General features: G+C 45.1%; 1 protein-coding gene and 1 non-coding gene across 3 annotated transcripts in view; one reads left to right on the forward strand and one right to left on the reverse strand.

Annotated features, from left to right (window-relative positions):
- Positions 1-2,430: 2,430 nt before the first annotated feature.
- NDUFA9 (NADH:ubiquinone oxidoreductase subunit A9) overlaps positions 2,431-17,777 on the forward strand; it is a 29,781-nt gene continuing 14,434 nt past the window's right edge. For both annotated transcript variants that reach the window (XM_022577352.3, XM_089920163.1), the window contains exons 1-6: positions 2,431-2,550; positions 8,153-8,323; positions 8,667-8,764; positions 11,937-12,028; positions 13,239-13,380; positions 17,263-17,365. In XM_022577352.3, coding sequence (XP_022433060.1) covers positions 2,502-2,550; positions 8,153-8,323; positions 8,667-8,764; positions 11,937-12,028; positions 13,239-13,380; positions 17,263-17,365 — 655 coding nt within the window. In that variant the 5' untranslated portion in view covers positions 2,431-2,501. The remainder of the gene's footprint in view (positions 2,551-8,152; positions 8,324-8,666; positions 8,765-11,936; positions 12,029-13,238; positions 13,381-17,262; positions 17,366-17,777) is intronic.
- On the reverse strand, positions 12,725-12,831 carry LOC115802882 (U6 spliceosomal RNA). Its single transcript, XR_004023461.1, has one exon. It is a non-coding gene; the product is annotated as a U6 spliceosomal RNA (small nuclear RNA).

The raw sequence follows: 17,777 nt of genomic DNA on the forward strand, positions 1-17,777 counted from the left end.
GAAATTAAGGAATTGAGGGTCTACTGAATTTTTTTTTGCAAAGCCCATGGAATCACTTCATTTTGTGGGGTCCAGCCTGGACTCTTCTTGACTATAAGCATCTTAACCTTTATATAAAAAAAAAATTCTGAGATATTTTGCCTAAACTGACCATCTCTGGGTTATAATAAATCTTAGATGGTCAGATGCAGTAGCACTAATCCATCCTCTGCAATTCTCGACCTGAGGAACCATACTGAGATTGATCAGACCAAGAGCATTTGGTTGGCCATTTCTAGGCTTGAGGAGACTTTATTAGCAGTACACTCTCTTTGGAATGTTACCTTAGGTACTCTTAATGACTCTCTGAACACCGCTACAGGATAAAGATTAAAATTGTTAATGAATTCAAAAACGACTTACTGGTTTACAAGCTTCCTTCAACAAGGTTATTTATCTACTGATAATCTTTTATATTGTTTCAGTTTCTTCATCTTTAAAATAAAGAAATTGAGTTTGCTGATCTCTTAAGATCCCCTCCAGCTCTAACATTCTGTGATTTTGATACTTGAGTGCGATGTGAACAGAACACACATACACTCATACAGCACTTTGCAGCTGACAAAGTGCCTTCACGTCCATGTCACTTGATCCTTCCGGTAGCATTCTGAGGAAACAGGACAAGTGTTCTCTTCCCTGTTAGACAGATGTAGAAGCTTACCCAGCTCACAACAGACACCTGGTAGACTAGAACTGGGCTCTAACATTCTGAGTTTTTGAGTTTTAAGTCGATGCTGTTTCAGCAATATCATGCCACCTTGAAAGTAGTATTGAGAACGTGAAGCACTGTTTGACTTGGAGATGAAACACAACTGGCAATATTACACAGGTGTTAGGATGCGGCCAATGATAATGGGATCTATCAATTTATCAGAATCAGGAAGGTATGTTTTTATTCATATTGACTCCAGAATCAAATATTAGCAAAATATAAGTGCTGAGTGAACACAGGATGAGACCAAGAAATATGATAGTGTAGCATTAGTAAAATTCTCTGATAAAATTTCTTCAAAAGTTTCTTTCCTCTTCCAATTCACTGTGGAAGATGACGTTTCAGTAAGCGGAGGGGGTGGGGTAGAGTGGGACCAACCAACCTTACAAGCCTAATAACAGGCCACTTCTGCTCACTACATGTCTTTTGTCCATCCCAGCAACGCACATTCCTTTCTTCCTGAGAACACAAAGCACTGAAGAAATGACCGAGTCTAGAAAGATTCCCCCAAACGAGTCTGTTTTCTGATAAGCCCTAGGTAGATGTCTCACGACAGGTTGCTGATCGCTGTTCCTACTCAGGGAGCTTGAGAGGTTGCCCCGAAGAAAGTATTCAAAAATGCAAGTCTTTATCTTTCTGGAATTTCCATAAGCTCTGGATACTACTATACTTTCTAGAACAATGTAGACTCCCAACGGATCCACAGTTTAAAAAAAAAATTGCAAACCTTTGCCCTAGAGAGAGCCATCTTGAGTTTCTTCCTAGAAAAATGTGCAGATGGCATACACGCCCACTAACTTTTACGTGACATTTCAGGAAGTTCGCAGACTTCCTGAAGCCCACTCCTTTTTCTTTGGCCACTCTATGCGGCCTGCAGGACCTTAGTTCCCAGAACAGTGTTCGAACGGGCACCCCCTGTGGGTGGCTGTGTTGCGTCCTTCCGTGGAAGCACGGAATCTTAACCAATGGACCACCAGGGAAGTCCCCTGAAGCCCACTCCTGGGTGGCAGTCCAAGTTAAGAATCCCTGGATTCATGTCAGGTGGTGAGATAAAGGCTTTGATAAATCAGAGTAATTAAAGGACAGGTGGAATGATAGAAGACGTCAGACAAGTCGTCTCCGAGGTCACCAACCCGCAAAGACTTGAGCTGGTGACACGCCAGGAAAAAGGAACAGCAAGAGCCAAGGCTCCGGACGGAACCTCCTCCGGTTCCATGACAGCATCCTTTCTCACTTCTATTTCTCATCCTCACTTCTTCTCTCTTAGTCCCCGCCCCCTCCAGTCCCCTGGGCCCGAGTTTTCTCCTTGAAGAGCGTCCCGAGCGCAGGGGCCACGCCTCCTCCTTCCCCGCCTCACCGGGGCCGCCCCATTTGACACTTTCAGGGCACGAGGAACTGAGAGTCGGGAGAGCTGCGGTGCTGCCATTTTGCCCTTGAGTCAGTCCTCGGTCCACCGTGAACTTCAGGTTCCTCGACAATACAAGGTTATCTTTACGGTGCACTCTAGACCGGGGATTCCGACCCTAAGACTCCTTTCTTTCTACATCCCCTCCTCCCCGTCTCCCTCGCGTCCCCCCAGCCCCTCCACCTCTCTCCCCATCAGTCTTCCGGGCCACTCTTCATCCTAGCCTCGGACCCGCCCCTTCCGTTCCCGGTTAGCGCCTGCGCAGACAGCCGGGAAAGATGCCTTTTGACCCAGCTTAGTAGCCGTAGGCGGCCGAGCGCCGGCGGCGGGGCATTGTGGGAGAAGATGGCAGCCGCCGTTCACCCCCGAGTTGTCAGGGCCTTGCCAATGTCACGTAAGTGTCACCGGGAACGGCGGCCCCGGATCGGGAGTCCAAGATGCGGATCTAAAGTTTTGGGAGTGGCACCGTGGTGCAGCGGTCACGCTGAGTCCCTGGGCACTCTGGTTTTTCTAGGTCCGGAGCTGCCTCTGTCCAGTTCCTCCTTTTTCTCCCCTTCCCCGGCTCACGTATTAAATTGTGCACCTGGGAAGGGGTCTTCGCTGGGTGAACGTGAGCAACGGGAAGGGGAGAGGAAAAAGGGGGACATGTGAAAGACCGAGAAAGTACTGATAGGGTTGTAAGGGTTTGGGGTTATAAGAAATACTGGGGGGAAGGCGGGGGAGGAATCTGAAAATGATGGGGGGATAAAAGGATAGTGGAGAAAAAGTTCTTCATGGATTTACTTTATGACTTTGCGCAAACTCTTAACCGGTCTCAACTTCAGATTCTGCGCATCACAGTGGAAATGATCATACGACAACGTCAGGGAGTTTCCGAGAAGATTCAGTGAAGTAGTATTTATAAAAGCACTTTCTAAATCAAAACCATTCCTACAAATGTGGAGGCGTTGAGGCCTCGGGGAGCGAGGGATGCTCAGGAGAGAGAAGAATCAGGACATTGGTGGAAAAAAAGGAAGAAGAATAAAAGAATATCTTAGGATTTGTCTAAGTGTAGTTTATTTTCCCTTCTATTCTGATCGGATCTGCTGTGGTCTTCAAGTTGAAAACACGCATTTGCTCTTCCACTCACTAAGAGAGGCTAGAAAAGCAAGGAAATTGGGAATACAGTTACACTTCCTCATCATTATTTCACCCTCCTCTCCTTCACAAACATGCCCTGCATCAACCTCCAGAAATTGCATTTTTCCATAGTGTATTTTAGTTATTACAGAATATCATTTGCTCTTAAAATTAGGTGCATGTCAGAACCATTCTTAGAGCTTTATGAAAAAATAGAAATGGAGGGCTTCCCTGGTGGCGCAGTGGTTGAGAGTCCGTCTGCCGATGCAGGGGACGCGGGTTCGTGCCCCGGTCCGGGAAGATCCCACATGCCGCGGAGTGGCTGGGCCCGTGAGCCATGGCCGCTGAGCCTGCGCGTCCGGAGCCTGTGCGCCGCAGCGGGAGAGGCCACAGTAGTGAGAGACCCGAGTACTGCAAAAAAAAAAAAAAAAAAAAAGAAATGGAGACTCATTGAAGAGCTATTGAATCAGAATTCTTGAGACTGGCTCCTTGTACCTTAAATTTTAAAAAGCTCCCCAGGTACTTCTAATGTTCAGCCAGAGGTGAGAGTCGGGAGTATTTGGAGGATTCTTTTCCATCTTGGGTAGAGCTCCTCCACGCCTCTGGGCAGGTGGTTGGTGCACATCACTTATAATGGATGGTTTCGTAGCGCTCACTTCTTTGCAAAGAAATTTGCTGGTTCTTGTTAAACTGTTACATTGGTGCCACATAGTGTAGGTTGTGAATGGTAATAACGACAATTTATTGAGTTCCTGCTGTCGGCTAACCACAGTTCTAGACATTTTCATAAAATTTTTTCCTTTAACATTTTTTTTTTTAACTTGACACCGTAGCTTGTGCTCTTTACCACTCTGCTTTACACTCTCTGGTAAAGTAAGCTTTTGAGTAAACTCGGGAGAGGCAAGTCTAGTGTGTAACATAAAACACTACAGAACTGTATAAAACATATATAGTGAAATGTGGCGAGACTATTAAGTACCACAGGAAATCAGAAAAGGGAAAAAGTAGATCATCTGAAGTAGGGAGGGAAGATTGAAAGGGCAGTGGAGAATTGCAGCGCTTCCATTGATTTAAAAAAATTTTTTTTTAGGGTTGTTATGATCTGGAAAGTCAGAGGGGTTGGACATTTTCCTGGCACTAGCAAGGACAAGGGGGTGAGAATGGAGGCAGTGAGATGACTACCTGAAGATCTGGAATAGTAGGAAAGGAGGTTGAATATGTTAGATGGGGTCAAATAATGGAGGCCTTTGAAAGCCAAACAGAGTTTAGACCAGTGGTTTTCCAAGTGGATTTTGCAAGAGGAACCAATGGTATATAAAAATACAGTATTAGAACTTAAAGAAAAAAGTTTTCTGTAGTAGTAACAATAGCTAACAAATGGTTCAAACTATATAGCAGACACTGTTCTAAGGGCTTTCATGTGTGTTGCAAAATGTGTATAACATATTGGTACTACATAGAACGTGCATGTAATTTACAAATAAATACTTAAAAAAAAACCCTTACGCGGTGTGGAAGCAAATATGTTTGGAGGCTATTGGTTTAGATACTAACAGTAGGAAACCAAAGTAGGTTTAATGAATAAAGGATATTATTTTCCTAATGGTGTTCCTAATAAATGGAAGAAAATGGAGAGGCTGGAGCCAAAGAGGGTAATAACATATTTATTGAGAACCTACAGTGTGCAAGGCACCGTGACGTACTTACCCATTTATTATTATTATTTTTAAAAATTTATTTATTTATGGCTGTGTTGGGTCTTTGTTGCTGTGCGCAGGCTTTCTCTAGTTGTGGTGAGCAGAGGCTACTCTTCGTTGTGGTGCGCGGGCTTCTCATTGTGGTGGCTTCTCTTGTTGTGGAGCATGGGCTCTAGGCGCGCAGGCTTCAGTAGTTGTGGCACGTGGGCTCAGTAGTTGTGGCTCACGGGCTGTAGAGCTCAGGCTCAGTAGTTGTGGTGCGCGGGCTTAGTTCCTCCGTGTCATGTGGGATCTTCCTGGACCAGGGCTCGAACCCATGTCCCCTGCATTGGCAGGCGGATTCTTAAACACTGAGCCACCAGGGAAGCCCTTACCCATTTATTATTAATTTTCATATCAGCCCTCTAAAATGTAACTTTCATGAGGCCAGGGACTTTGTCTTTTTTACTATGTTAGTCACAGTTTCTAGAATAATGCTTGGCTGGTAATTGTTGAAAAAACAAATAACCATGTGAGGTTAGCGTAACATTACTTTCTGAGGAATTTCAAAGTAATAGTAAAATACTCCTGGAATTCTTAATGTGTGCTGGGTAATGTGCTAAATGCTTTACACACATTTACTCCAGTCCTCATAACAGTCCTTGCAGATGTTCATACCTAGGCTCCAGTGATTCTTCTCATTTTATTTGCTCTGTCCTTTATCCTGTGCCCTAACTTCCTTACTCATCATGCTAATCATTCCCTTTCATACATTCTCAACTCCCCAGCCCTTATCCCTTTGACATAAAAAAATCAATGTTGATTAAACCAAGCTTTCCACATATTTCCTGCCTGCCCCTGAGCGGCTGAGAGCTAAGCTAAGGAAAACTCCAAACGAATTGAGTGTCCTTATTTTAAATCCATGAATGCAAATCTCAAATGGATTTTCAGCACATTTTTTCTAGGAAATTTGCTTTCCCTTTCTCCATATGACTAGTTAACACTGCCAGTCTCCTAAAACTTTTAACACGTGCTTCTGTCTTATTCTTAGCTTTACAGAGAATGGAAAGGAATCAGATGGGAACAATCTTTTTCCCACCATGAAAATCTAATAGCTGAGCTGGGATAATTCTCTGCTTTCCCCCCTCTTACAGTGTATGAGCTTCTCCTGGTCTGATGGAAGGCCAGTTCCCTCATTTGGCCTTTGATCCCATCCTCCCTTCCCTCTTCCTCCCCTCTCCTGAGTCATTAACATTTCCCCTCTACTGGGTCGTTCCCATCAACATCTAAATATGTTATAATATTTCATATTAAAAGAACCCTTCCTTGTCTTCCTGTTCCTCTAGTCCCATTTTTCTTTGTCCCTTTACATCGTATCCCCAGAGAAGAATTTTCTGTACTCCTCTTAGGACCTCCCTGCCGCACTCTCCTAATCCAATCAAATTGCTCTTGTTCAGGCCATTTACAGCCAACATTTTCTAGATCCTAGGGTCCTCTGCCCTCCTCTTACTTCACTTTTCAGCAGCATTCGATAGAGTTGACTATTCTCTCCATCAATCACTTTCTTCTTTTGGCTTCTGGACACCATTTTCTTTTGTTTTTTTCTCTCACCTCACTGGGCCACTTTTCAGTTTCCTTTGCAGGCTCTTTGGGTTAGTCATGTAACCCCTCTGAGCCTTGGTTTCCTCATCTGTAAAGTGGCAATAAAGATAGTGTGAAATAAAATAATATCTATTAAGCGCTAAGAACGATGCCAGGTGCCTTTGTAAGTTTAGCTGTTATTTATACATTATTATTTTGTTACTATTATGTGTCTGATCTGCATTGTTTGTTTCTAGTCTCTGTGGTTGCAGTAACTATTCGGCAAGCTAGGCTTTTTCTCCAATTCCATACTTTCGGATGGGAAAATCAGTGGTTTCTGGGCACAGCGCCACTGGAAAGTCAGCTTTAGAAAGCAGAACAGACTTATTGATACTTTCTTAGTTACTTACTTGTCTACTTTTGATGATTTTCATTAGTTTTTTATTAAGTCTGAAGTGTATTTTTATTTTTTTTAACTAATTACTTTATTTTTGGCTCTGTTGGGTCTTTGTTGCTGCACGTGAGCTTTTCTCTGGTTGCAGTGAGTGGGGGCTACTATTTGTTGCGGTGCACTGGCTTCTCATTGCGGTGGCTTCTCTTGTTGCGGAGCACAGGCTCTAGGCCTGCGGGCTTCGGTAGTTGTGGTGCGCAGCCTCAGTAGTTGTGGCTCGCGGGGTTAGTTGCTCCACGGCATGTGGGATCTTCCCAGACCAGGGCTCGAACCTGTGTCCCCTGCATTGGCAGGCAGATTCTTAACCTCTGCACTCCCAGGGAAGCCCCTGAACCGTACTCTTTTAAAAAAAATAATCTCTGGGCTTCCCTGGTGACGCAGTGGTTGAGAGTCTGCCTGCCGATGTAGGGGACATGGGTTCGTGCCCCGGTCCGGGAAGATCGCACATGCCGTGGAGCGGCTGGGCCCATGAGCCATGGCCGCTGAGCCTGCGCGTCCGGAGCCTGTGCTCCGCAACAGGAGAGGCCACAACAGTGAGAGGCCCGCATACCGCAAAAAAAAAAAATAATAATAATAATCTCTTACCTCTACCTCCAACCCATATCATCAACTCTGTTTTTCATTCATCATCAGTTTTACAGTCTGTTCCAGGTATGTCTTTTGCTGTTCCCTGCGCTGGGCTTATTCATTCCCACCCCTACGTTGTTAGATGTGTTACGTGTTTCACATGGAAATCTATCTTTTCTGTTACTACTCTTTCAAATCTTTCTCAAAACACTTTATTCAGGAGTCCTTCCTCATGAGTCTCTAACTTGTGGCACCTTTACTTTGCATTCTCTCTGCTCCTTTCATGTAGAGATTTATACTCTCTTAATTTGTAACTTTATTATTATCTTTCTTAACGTGATTTATCTTTTTAGGTAAATTATATCCTATAGGGCAGGGAGTTTGCTTTCTCACTTTTATACATTTCCTTATGTCCTATGGATTTTTTTGTTGCAATAATTTGTGTTTATTATTGCTGTTGTTACGTAAATTATAAAAGTTAAATTTAAACTGTAACCTAAGTAAATGAAAATACTGATAGCAAAATAATGTCGCATTTCTAGGAAAAGAAGCTGTTTGAATTCATGGTCAATTTTTATGTATATTCTGGGGTTCTCTTTAAGGTTCTTCTGTTACTACAATAGCCACATCTGTGTTTCATGGCCCGCCCCAGCGCCAGCTTCATCATGCACTCATACCTCATGGGAAAGGTGGGCGTTCCTCAGTCAGTGGGATTGTGGCCACTGTGTTTGGAGCAACAGGATTCCTGGGCCGCTATGTTGTCAACCACCTTGGTAAAGTACCTTGTGTTCAACGTACTCCAAAGCCATTTATTACAGTTGCCTGATGAGAACTGTTTCTTTTCATTGTAACGGTGTTTTGAATTACTCCTATCTTGGATTTATGTAATTTTGGTCTGCTGTATGTTATGAACAGGCCCAGACTTCCTATATCGGACGTTAATACAGGAAAGGGGGCTCTGAAAAGTTATGACATCTCTAGCATGGCAAAATATGTTTCTTACTAAAAACAGAATCAATTCACCTATCATACTAGAATTTAAATGTCACAGAATCACTGTTGTATAATGTAACCATATTATGGTAACGACCCTTGTTCCAATCCATTCTTTTTTAGGTCGCATGGGGTCACAAGTGATCGTCCCCTACCGGTGTGAGCCATATGATACCATGCACCTTCGCCCAATGGGTGACCTGGGCCAGATTATCTTTCTGGTAAGAGCCCCTGTTACTGATTATTGGAGTTGATAAATGTAAATTACTAAGGTCATTTTTAGCATAGAGAGGCAGTATAATAAAGCAGCAACTTAATCCCAGAGTGGACCAAGGGCATCCTCCATTCACAGGCCATTCTTGTAAACCCTAGTCCAGCAGTTAGCAAACATTTTCTCTAAAGGGCCAGATAGGAAATATTTTAGGCTTTGCAGGTCATAGGCTCTTTGTCATGTTTACTCAGCTCTGCCCTTGTAGCCTAAAAGCAGCTACAGGTAATATGTAAACAAATGGCTGTGTTCCGATCAAACTTTGTTTACAAAGCTAGATTGCAGGCTAGATTTGCCTGTGGGCCATAGTTTGCCAACCTCTGCTCTAAACCTATGCTGGCCAGTAGCCATCAGCCACGTGTGGCTCTTGAGCCCTTGAAATGTGGCTGGTGTGGATTGAGGTGCGCTGTAAGTGTGAATTACACATCAGATTTCAAAGACTTGGTTCGAAGAAGATAATGTTCAATATATTGTTAATAATCTTTTACATTTATTACATATTGAAATAGTATTTTGGATAAATTGGGTCAAATAAAATATTATTAAAATGAATTTCACCTGTTTCTTTTTATTCTTTTAAAAGTGGCTAAGAGAAAATTTAGAATTACATATGTGCCGCGTGTTATATTTCTCTTGGGCGGTGCTTCGATAGAGAAAATCACAAGTAGGGTGTTTTATAACTTGGTTGGCTGGGATAGACTTGACTTCCAACACTTCTTCCTGAGCATTCACTGTCGTTATTCTTCAACCTGCAGGTTCTTCCTTTAGGCCAATAGTTAGTTGCCAGCAGGGTAGGGGGAATTGTGTGGGGAGAACCTTCAAGGGAGTGATGAGAAATGTGTGGGCCCTTTTGGCTGTCCCAGTGACCGGAGACGATACTGGTTTATTAGGCAGGGGCCAGGGATGCAGAGTACCCTACAGTGCACAGGTCCTTTCCACAGAGAATGATGCTGTCCCAGTGCCTGCAGTTTCCTGTGGAGAAACACTCCGGGCCTGGGGGCTTGGGTCAGCTGTTCTTGTAGCTAACTTTTCTTACTTTCATCATCCTGCCTGGGCCTGAGCACTTCCACTGACACACTTTCCTCTTTTAAAAAATGTTTGTTAAACATCCTTAGTATCTATTTTATTCACACAGATTATTTGTGACCTCATTAAATTTTGACTTATTTTTAATGGCATTTTCATTTATTCTTTACTGAAGGTTCACAAGCTAACTATAATATTTATATTGGAAATTTCTTATTTCTAAAGTGTTTTTCTTTTCCACAGTCTTTTTCTCAAATATCTGCCTGGTATTACAGTTAGAGGAGCTTAGCCTTTTCCTAGTTCTCTGTGACTGAAGCTTATCAGTCATCTTGTCAGTCCTCAAAATTGAGGTATTTCACAAGTGATGGATGAAAACTTTTACCGGCTTGCAAATGTGGAGTCATTGGAATTAAGCTGAATGACATGTATTCCATGCTTTCCATGGGTGCTTATTGTGTCTGCTCCGTTCCTGGCGTTGAGCTAAGCTCTGAGTGTGTCTTGTTGAACAAGACCACAGGGAACTCAGTCTTAACAGGGCGTACAGACACAAAGTGCATAACTTTGAATACGGTCATGTTTATGAAAGCGGAAGCCCAGGAAAGTTGTAACAGGGGGGACGCCTCACTATATTGTTGTTTATTTTTGAGAAGGATGGACCACGTGGGGTGTGGGGTGCCGATCTCCCCACTTTAGTCTCTGTTGGAAACTGCTGTCTGAACAGCCGTTTGGTTCACCAGCCTGATCGTGCCCCTGGGCCTTTATTCCTGGGAATTTGGTTTCCTTTTGACTGCTCCTCTCCGGGCATCACTCTTGGGCCATTGATGCAGTTATGCCGCAAGCTCTTCCCCTCTGAGTCTTCTTGGGTTCACCCTTTCCCGCCTGTGTCATCTTCTCTGAAAAGGCCGTGTTAAGCTCATTATGTGTAGAGCGCTTTTTTGGTTGAGTGTGTTGCTCGCTGTGCTGCAGATTTTCTGTATATTTCACTTACTCGTCATAGCAACCCCGTGGGGTAGGTCGTATTTTCAAGTTTTGCATGGAGTCTGGAGAGAGCATTTGTACACTGATAGTAAATGGCACAGTGGAATTTGCGTTCTGTCTCTTGTACTGCATCCTCCACAGTCAGTTGTGACCAGTGCTGCCTGGCGAGGGCTTCATCTTTTTGCTCTTGAATCTGATTCCCGTAGCCCTCTCTCTCTTTTCTAAATTGCACAGGCATTCTATTGCTCGCTGTCTCTCCTTCTTCCCCCAGCCCCCCGCTTCTCTTCCGTTCTCCCCTCTTTTCTCACTCTCCCTCCCACCTCCCTCACTCACAGATACAACTAAGAAGTCCATACTACTTATTATCTTCCTTCAAAATGCTTTCAAATTTTATTTTCATTTTAACGTAGGAAATGCTCTGCCTTTGTCCGGGGGTCTTTAGTCCCTTGTCACTGTTTTGGACAAGACACATTGATCTGACTTAAGTCCTAAACGCCTGCTCACAAGTGCAGGTCTCCACCGAAGCCTACCATCAGCTCACCCTGAACTGATAGGCAGGTCACTTCTCTCTGAGTGCTGTTTTCATGTCTTTAAAGCAAAAATGACCAGATCTGGGATTATAAAGAGTAAAGAGTTAAAAAGAAATAAGAAAATAGTCATGAGTATTCCCAATTTAACGTTAACCTTTGAGAGACACCCCTCCTATCTTCTAACTAGTTGGTGCTAACAAGGGAAAGTCAGTTTACCTCCCAAATGATCCTCGGTTCTTTGGCTGTATTTCATTCAGGAAGGGAGACTTGATTGCTAGATTCCTTTACAGGCTTCTGCGGGGCAGTTGGGAGGACAAAAATTGCTCTGCCCCGTGAAAATGAATAGTGTCTTTTCTAGTTCTGTCACCTGCTATTACCTGAATAAAATGTGCTTTGACCTCTTTGTTTCCAGAAGAGCCAGAGAATCAGCAGCGTTTCTGTTGTAGTCAGTGGAGCCGGTGTGAAAGGGCACCGTCTCGCGACGACAACAGAGGGCCCATTGTGAATCTTGCTGATGGGGGGAGCTACAGACGTGTTTTGTGCCAGGGCCCACCCCTGATGTTTTCATGTGACTGGCTCCTGCTGTTATAGGAATGGAACGGGAGAGACAAGGACTCGATCCGAAGAGCTGTGGAGCACAGCAACGTGGTCATCAATCTCGTTGGGCGAGAATGGGAAACCAAGTAAGTCTTTGACCCTCGTTTCTCCTTTGCAAAGCTGGCTTAAGGTTCAGTAGACGTTTGTTGGGCACGTAACATGCCAGGGATTGTAGTTGTGACATTTTTCATTAGTTCATCAATGAGTATTGACTGAACAACCTTTCCACAGCCAGTGACCACCCTCCCCACCTAACCCCTATCCTCCCCCAGCCGGGGATTCAGTTGGTGGTAAGTCTAGTATAGGAAGCGATAAAAAGCCACTGCGGGTTGTGCCAGTGTGGTGGGTGTCATCACCAGCTGGGGTGGGGTTAGGAAGGAGGGTTTTCCTGTCCCACTGACCGGCAAGCTGAACACTGGGTTTTCTCGCGTGAACAGTGTTCTCGATCTGTTCTCCACGTTGTTAATCAAAGATGGCATGAGTACCAGTTTGAACAGTTCTTTTTAGCCCTTGTGTGGGTCGTTTATCAACAAATAATGTTTGAATCCTGCGGCTCCGCAGCACTCTGCTCACGCCTCTTTCTTCACATTTATGAAAGTTTGACTTAGACTCATTTAGATACGTCTGCCTCATCACATCTTTTTAAGTTCTTTGATGACTTGGAGGGTCTTATTCAACTTTATAGCCCCCGTGATGACGAACAGTGCTTTGTACAGGGCAGGCACTTCGTTCGTGTTGTTGGATCTAATTGGTGACTGATGCTTTTTTTTTTTTTTTTTTTTTTTAACATGGAACGCTCCATGAATTTGCGTGTCATCCTTGCCCAGGGGCCATGCTAATCTTCTCTGTATCGTTCCAATTTTAGTATATGTGCTGCCAAAGCAAGCACTGATGTATTTTTTTAGTTTCCTTTTTTTCCCCTGAGGAAAGCAAAGGCCTGGGGGTGAGCAGTGATTTCCCCTCCAGAACCCAGCACTTCTCCCCTCCCCGCCCAGTCAGTGCAGCCAGATGTTTTTAAAGGGCCTGAGCCTTGGGATTCCTTGAGGACAGAGGATAGTACGTGTGCTGATTTATGACTTACAGTAAAGCCTTACATTATGTATGGTAATGGCAGTGAGGAGGCCTGTAAAATGTTTTTACAATATTAGTTTTGACTTCGGGTGAAATCGTTGCTACTTAAAAGTATAACTACTGATATTATGAATTCCAGCCATAGTATGAAAACCGGCTTATCACAGTATGCTTTGGAGTCCTGAGTCAGGTGTTCTTAACCGATCCCTATTTTTTTCCCGCTAGAAACTTTGGTTTTGAGGATGTTTTTGTAAAGATTCCCCAAGCAATCGCTCAAGTGTCCAAGGAAGCTGGAGTTGAAAATTTTATTCACGTTTCACATCTGAATGCCGATATTAAAAGCTCTTCTAAATATCTGAGAAATAAGGTGAGTAACAAGTTGATCTGGGAAGTGGTTCACAGAGCTTGAGCTTCTTGCCCGTTGGAAACATGAGTTTAAGTGACAGCGGTTTCTCACTGACGTATCCAGAATCAAGGGGGATTTCTAATTCCCCATATCCAGAATGTGACGGTTGTGTGGCTGAGTTGTAGCTGAGTGCCTTCTGTTTGCAGGGAGCTGTGCTAAGCGGCCTCAAAGATGGGTCGATCATACTATTACCCACCCTCCAGGGTGTAAAGTTTCTTGGCACATCATAGAAATACAGAGTAAACACAAAAGGTAGAGTATGCTTCCTGCATAAGAGTCGTACCTGTGTCAGCCACCAAAGCTAAAGGACCATCCTTCTTTCTCTGACCCCTTGCATAGTCATGGTCTTATGCCATGCTTGGAGGGGTAATGTGAAGGCTGGGGGTGACAGGATAAGTATTTGCCAGGGAAAATGGCTGTTCACATTGTAGTCAGGCTTCTTGGACTCCCAGAAACCCCACTGTGGTCCAGATTGTGCCTAGGGATTGAGCAGCCTGGTTTGGAGTCGGTCTGTAACCTGAAATGTTTTATCATCAGGGACTCAGTAGGGATTGTGGTGCCCAGGAATGCCTTCAGCAGTTGGTTCCTGCCGCAAGGAGCCTGCTTTGGGTCAGATTGATAAGGACCGCAGAGTTCCTTGACACTGGCTCCAGCTTTTGGTTCCACTGCATTCTTTAATTGACCAAATTATTTATTAAGCACCTACTATGTGCTCCGTGTTGTAGTAGGCACTGGGGATACAGGGTAAATAAAACACACATGGTCTTAGCCCACATCTAGTTTCTAGTCCATTGAGGAAAATAATTCCAGATGCACTAGGTGTTGCAAAGTAGCCTGGGGAATCTTTACAGAAACAACCTCAAAATCAAAGTTTCTGGAAGGAAAAAATAGGAATTGGTTAAGAACACCTGACTCGGGATTTCAAAGCGTCCTGTGATAAGCTGGTTTTCATACTATTGCTGGAATTCATAATATCAGTAGTTACACTTTTAGGTAGCAATGATTTAACCTGAAGTCAAAGTTAATACTTTTTAAAAATTTTACAGGCCTGCTCACCGCCATTACCGCACTCAACGTAAGGCCTACTGTAAGCCGTACATCAGCGTGCGTACTATTCTCTGTATGAGAGCAAGAGAGAGGGAGCGAGAGGGTGAAGCCCGTGCCTGCCTCTGCCCTAGCATTCAGAGGATCCCCCGCATTCGCGATTGTTTGGAGGGGGCGGAGGTGGGGTAGTCAGTGGTGAGGGTGAGGGAGGGGTCGGCGGTGCCCAGCCCGCAGGCTTAAACCCCTGCATGGATGGTGCTCCTGTTGAACAAAATGAGGAACCCTTGAGAAGGACCAGGTGCTGGGGGTGGGGTTCTCAGCCTTAGTGGCCCATTAGAATCATGGAGGGGACTGAAAAATCCTGATGCCCAGGGCACCCAGACCAACGGAAATAGCAGCTCTGGGGGTAGAACTCGGACATCAGTATTTACACCTCCCCCTGTGTAATCCCAATGTGTAGCACAAATTGAGAGGTATTTGTGGAGAATGGAAGAGGATGATCCAGTTTTGGACTCAGGTTGCATCTCAAGCGCATGTCAGTCACCCAGGTCCCAGTGGAGAATGGGGTTTAAGATCCTGGAGCTCCGAAGAAAGAGCGTGGTTGGGGATACGAACTTGGGAGTCCCCACTGTTTGTTGTTAATTGAAGCAACACGAGGGGACCAGGTGGCCTCATGGGCATGAATCGAGAGCAGAGAGCTCTGGACAGCGCCCAGAGGAGCACTGACGGGGGGTGTGGGGGACGAGGAGAAGGGTGCTCCTGCAAAAAGCAAACAAGAGGACTGAGCAGGGCGGACGGAGAGGCAGGAGGGACGCCAGGAGAGTCTGAGGTTACAGAAGCGGGGGGAAGATGAAGAGGTGAGTCAGAGCTGCAGGGTCGGCCGGGGTCTACAGCGCAGGTCCTCGGTGGGCTTATCAAGAGCAGTTTGAGCAGGTGTCGGGTCAGCAGTGAGTGAAGAGCAGGCAGGGGCGGAGGCAGCAGGGACAGTAAGACAGCATCGTTCTCAGGGGTTTACTAAGAGGAAGGAGGGGGCAGGAGGCTGGAGGGGCATGTGGAGTTGGAATTTCTTTTTTCTTTTAAGGTAGACGATCTTGACATTGTTGAAATGCTGGTGGGAAGGTGCAGGTAAGGGGAGCCTGACTGCAGATGTGTGGGCTGGAGTAATGGGCAGGTTTCTGAGAAAGTGACAGGAGGTGAGTTCCTCCACTCTGGTCAGGAAGGAGGAGAGAATGTTGCTTCGTGCCCCTGGCTTTGTAGATTCAGCACTGGGAACACCAGGTGGTTTTTCTCTGCTGCTGTACTTTCTCCTCGAATTAGAAGATGAAGTCATTTACTGGAAGGAAGAGGGGAAAGTAAGGGAGAAACTTGAATAGAACAGAAAAGGTTTGAAATTTGTCAACTGGAAATGTAAACTAATTAGAAGGAAACCCTATTTCTGGGAAATGTTACGAGCCCGGTTAAAACTGGGGACAGGAATTTATGTGTTACCAATTGATGATTTGTACTTGTTTATTTTCCTGTAGCTCTGAAGGCAGCAGGAGTGCGTGGCTTAAAGAAGGAGGCTAGTGGGGTTCTTCCAGGATTGGGATTTTTGCCTGGTGGGTGGAGTAAAGGACAAGGGGACAGGTAGTCTACAGTATCGCTAAGAGAGTGATGGACAAGTTGGGCCATGGAATCTAATCTGGGGCAAGGGACGTTCGGAGGGATTGGTGTGGAGGAGGGCAGACCCAGTGGAATGGGGTCCCCGAGAAGTTGAAGGAACACATCTCAGGAGCAGAGGAGCAGAGAACAAGCAGGCTGGCAGCCCAGGAGCTGGTCATCTGAAAGCGGCACGTCTTCATGTAGGGCTCAGAGGAGGGGCACTTGGGTTGTTCTGGTCTGAGGCCTCCAAGTGGAGAGTGGCTGAAGTGGGGTGAAGACGAGGTCCCTGGAGTGGAGAAGCTCAAAGAAACGGAGGTCCAAGGCCACCGGGGCTCTGATGTCACCCCCAGCGGGTGCGGGTAGGCAGGATGGCTGAACCAGGTGCTGGTATCTGCACCTTGTCTAGGAAGTGAGTCTACTCTGATTTTCCTTCTTTCTTCTTCCGCATAGTCTTCCTTAGAATAAATATGGGAAGAAACCCAGCAAGAGCTATAAGAGGTGGAGCGTTTTTATGTGTTAGTATTTTAAAAAAAATTTTTGCGTAGACTTGTCTCCTCCTTGCCATGAGGAATGTATTCCAAATCCCCCAGTGGATGCCTGACACCGAAGATGGTACCGAACCCCATATATACTTTGCTTTTTCCTATATGCACATACCTGTGATAAAGTTTCGTGTATGAATTAGGTACAGTAAGAGATTAACAACAATAACTACTGATAAACAGTTATAACAATAGACTATAATAAAAATTTCATGAATGTTTATGAATGTTTCATGAATGGCCCCCCGTTCTCTCACTCAATACCTGCGGACTGTACTCCCCCTTCTTCTTGTGACGATATGAGATTCACGTGCCAGCAGGGCTGAGCAGGATGACTTGAGATTTCATCACGCCGCTCAGAACAGCACACGAATTATTTCTGGAATTTTCTGTTTAATATTTTTGGACCGCAGTTGACCGCGGGTAACTGAAATTGTGGAAAGCGAAACTGAATCTAAGGGCGGGGTCGGGGGGGACTGTCGCTGAGTGTTATGAATGACATGATTCCCTTAACCGGGAGGAAATACGACCTTGAAATATGTGTAGCGTCCCCATAGTGGAAGGAGTGGGAGCTTCGTTAACTCACCGCAGAACTCTGTTGTGTTTGGTTGTTAAGGCTGCTGGAGAGAAAGAAGTGAGAGACACGTTTCCAGAAGCTACCATCATAAAGCCATCGGACATCTTTGGAAGAGAGGATAGATTCCTCAATTATTTTGCAAGTAGGTCTTCTTCCTTAATAGTAGGAGGAGGAATGCTGGTTAACCAGGTTGAAGTTAATCACAAGCAAACTATGTTCACTGACTGGAAGATGGAGGTTGAAATTTTTTCTCCTCGAGTTGCCTTTTTCTCCCCAAAGGTTCTCTTTTTCCAGTCAGCATGGTCCCTCTCGTGATCTTCGTCACTCTGTATCACAAGAAGCAGCTTAGATGCCTGGAGGGAGCATGGACTTGGGAGTTCGAGACCTGACTATGAATTGGGTCCTGGGACTAACCAGCTCTGGGACTCTGGCAGGTCTTTGACTATAGCAGCTTCTTCATCTGTTAAGATGAACATGATGACGTCCACCGGAGGACCAGTGCGCTGGTTAGTGGAGTAGCTAGCTCATGTTACAGCACCTGGCATGGGGTCAGT

Source organism: Delphinapterus leucas, chromosome 11, assembly GCF_059928025.1.
Source record: "Delphinapterus leucas isolate spDelLeu-1000000601 "Yukka" chromosome 11, BTC_Dleu_Yukka2, whole genome shotgun sequence".
Lineage (NCBI taxonomy): Eukaryota > Metazoa > Chordata > Mammalia > Artiodactyla > Monodontidae > Delphinapterus > Delphinapterus leucas.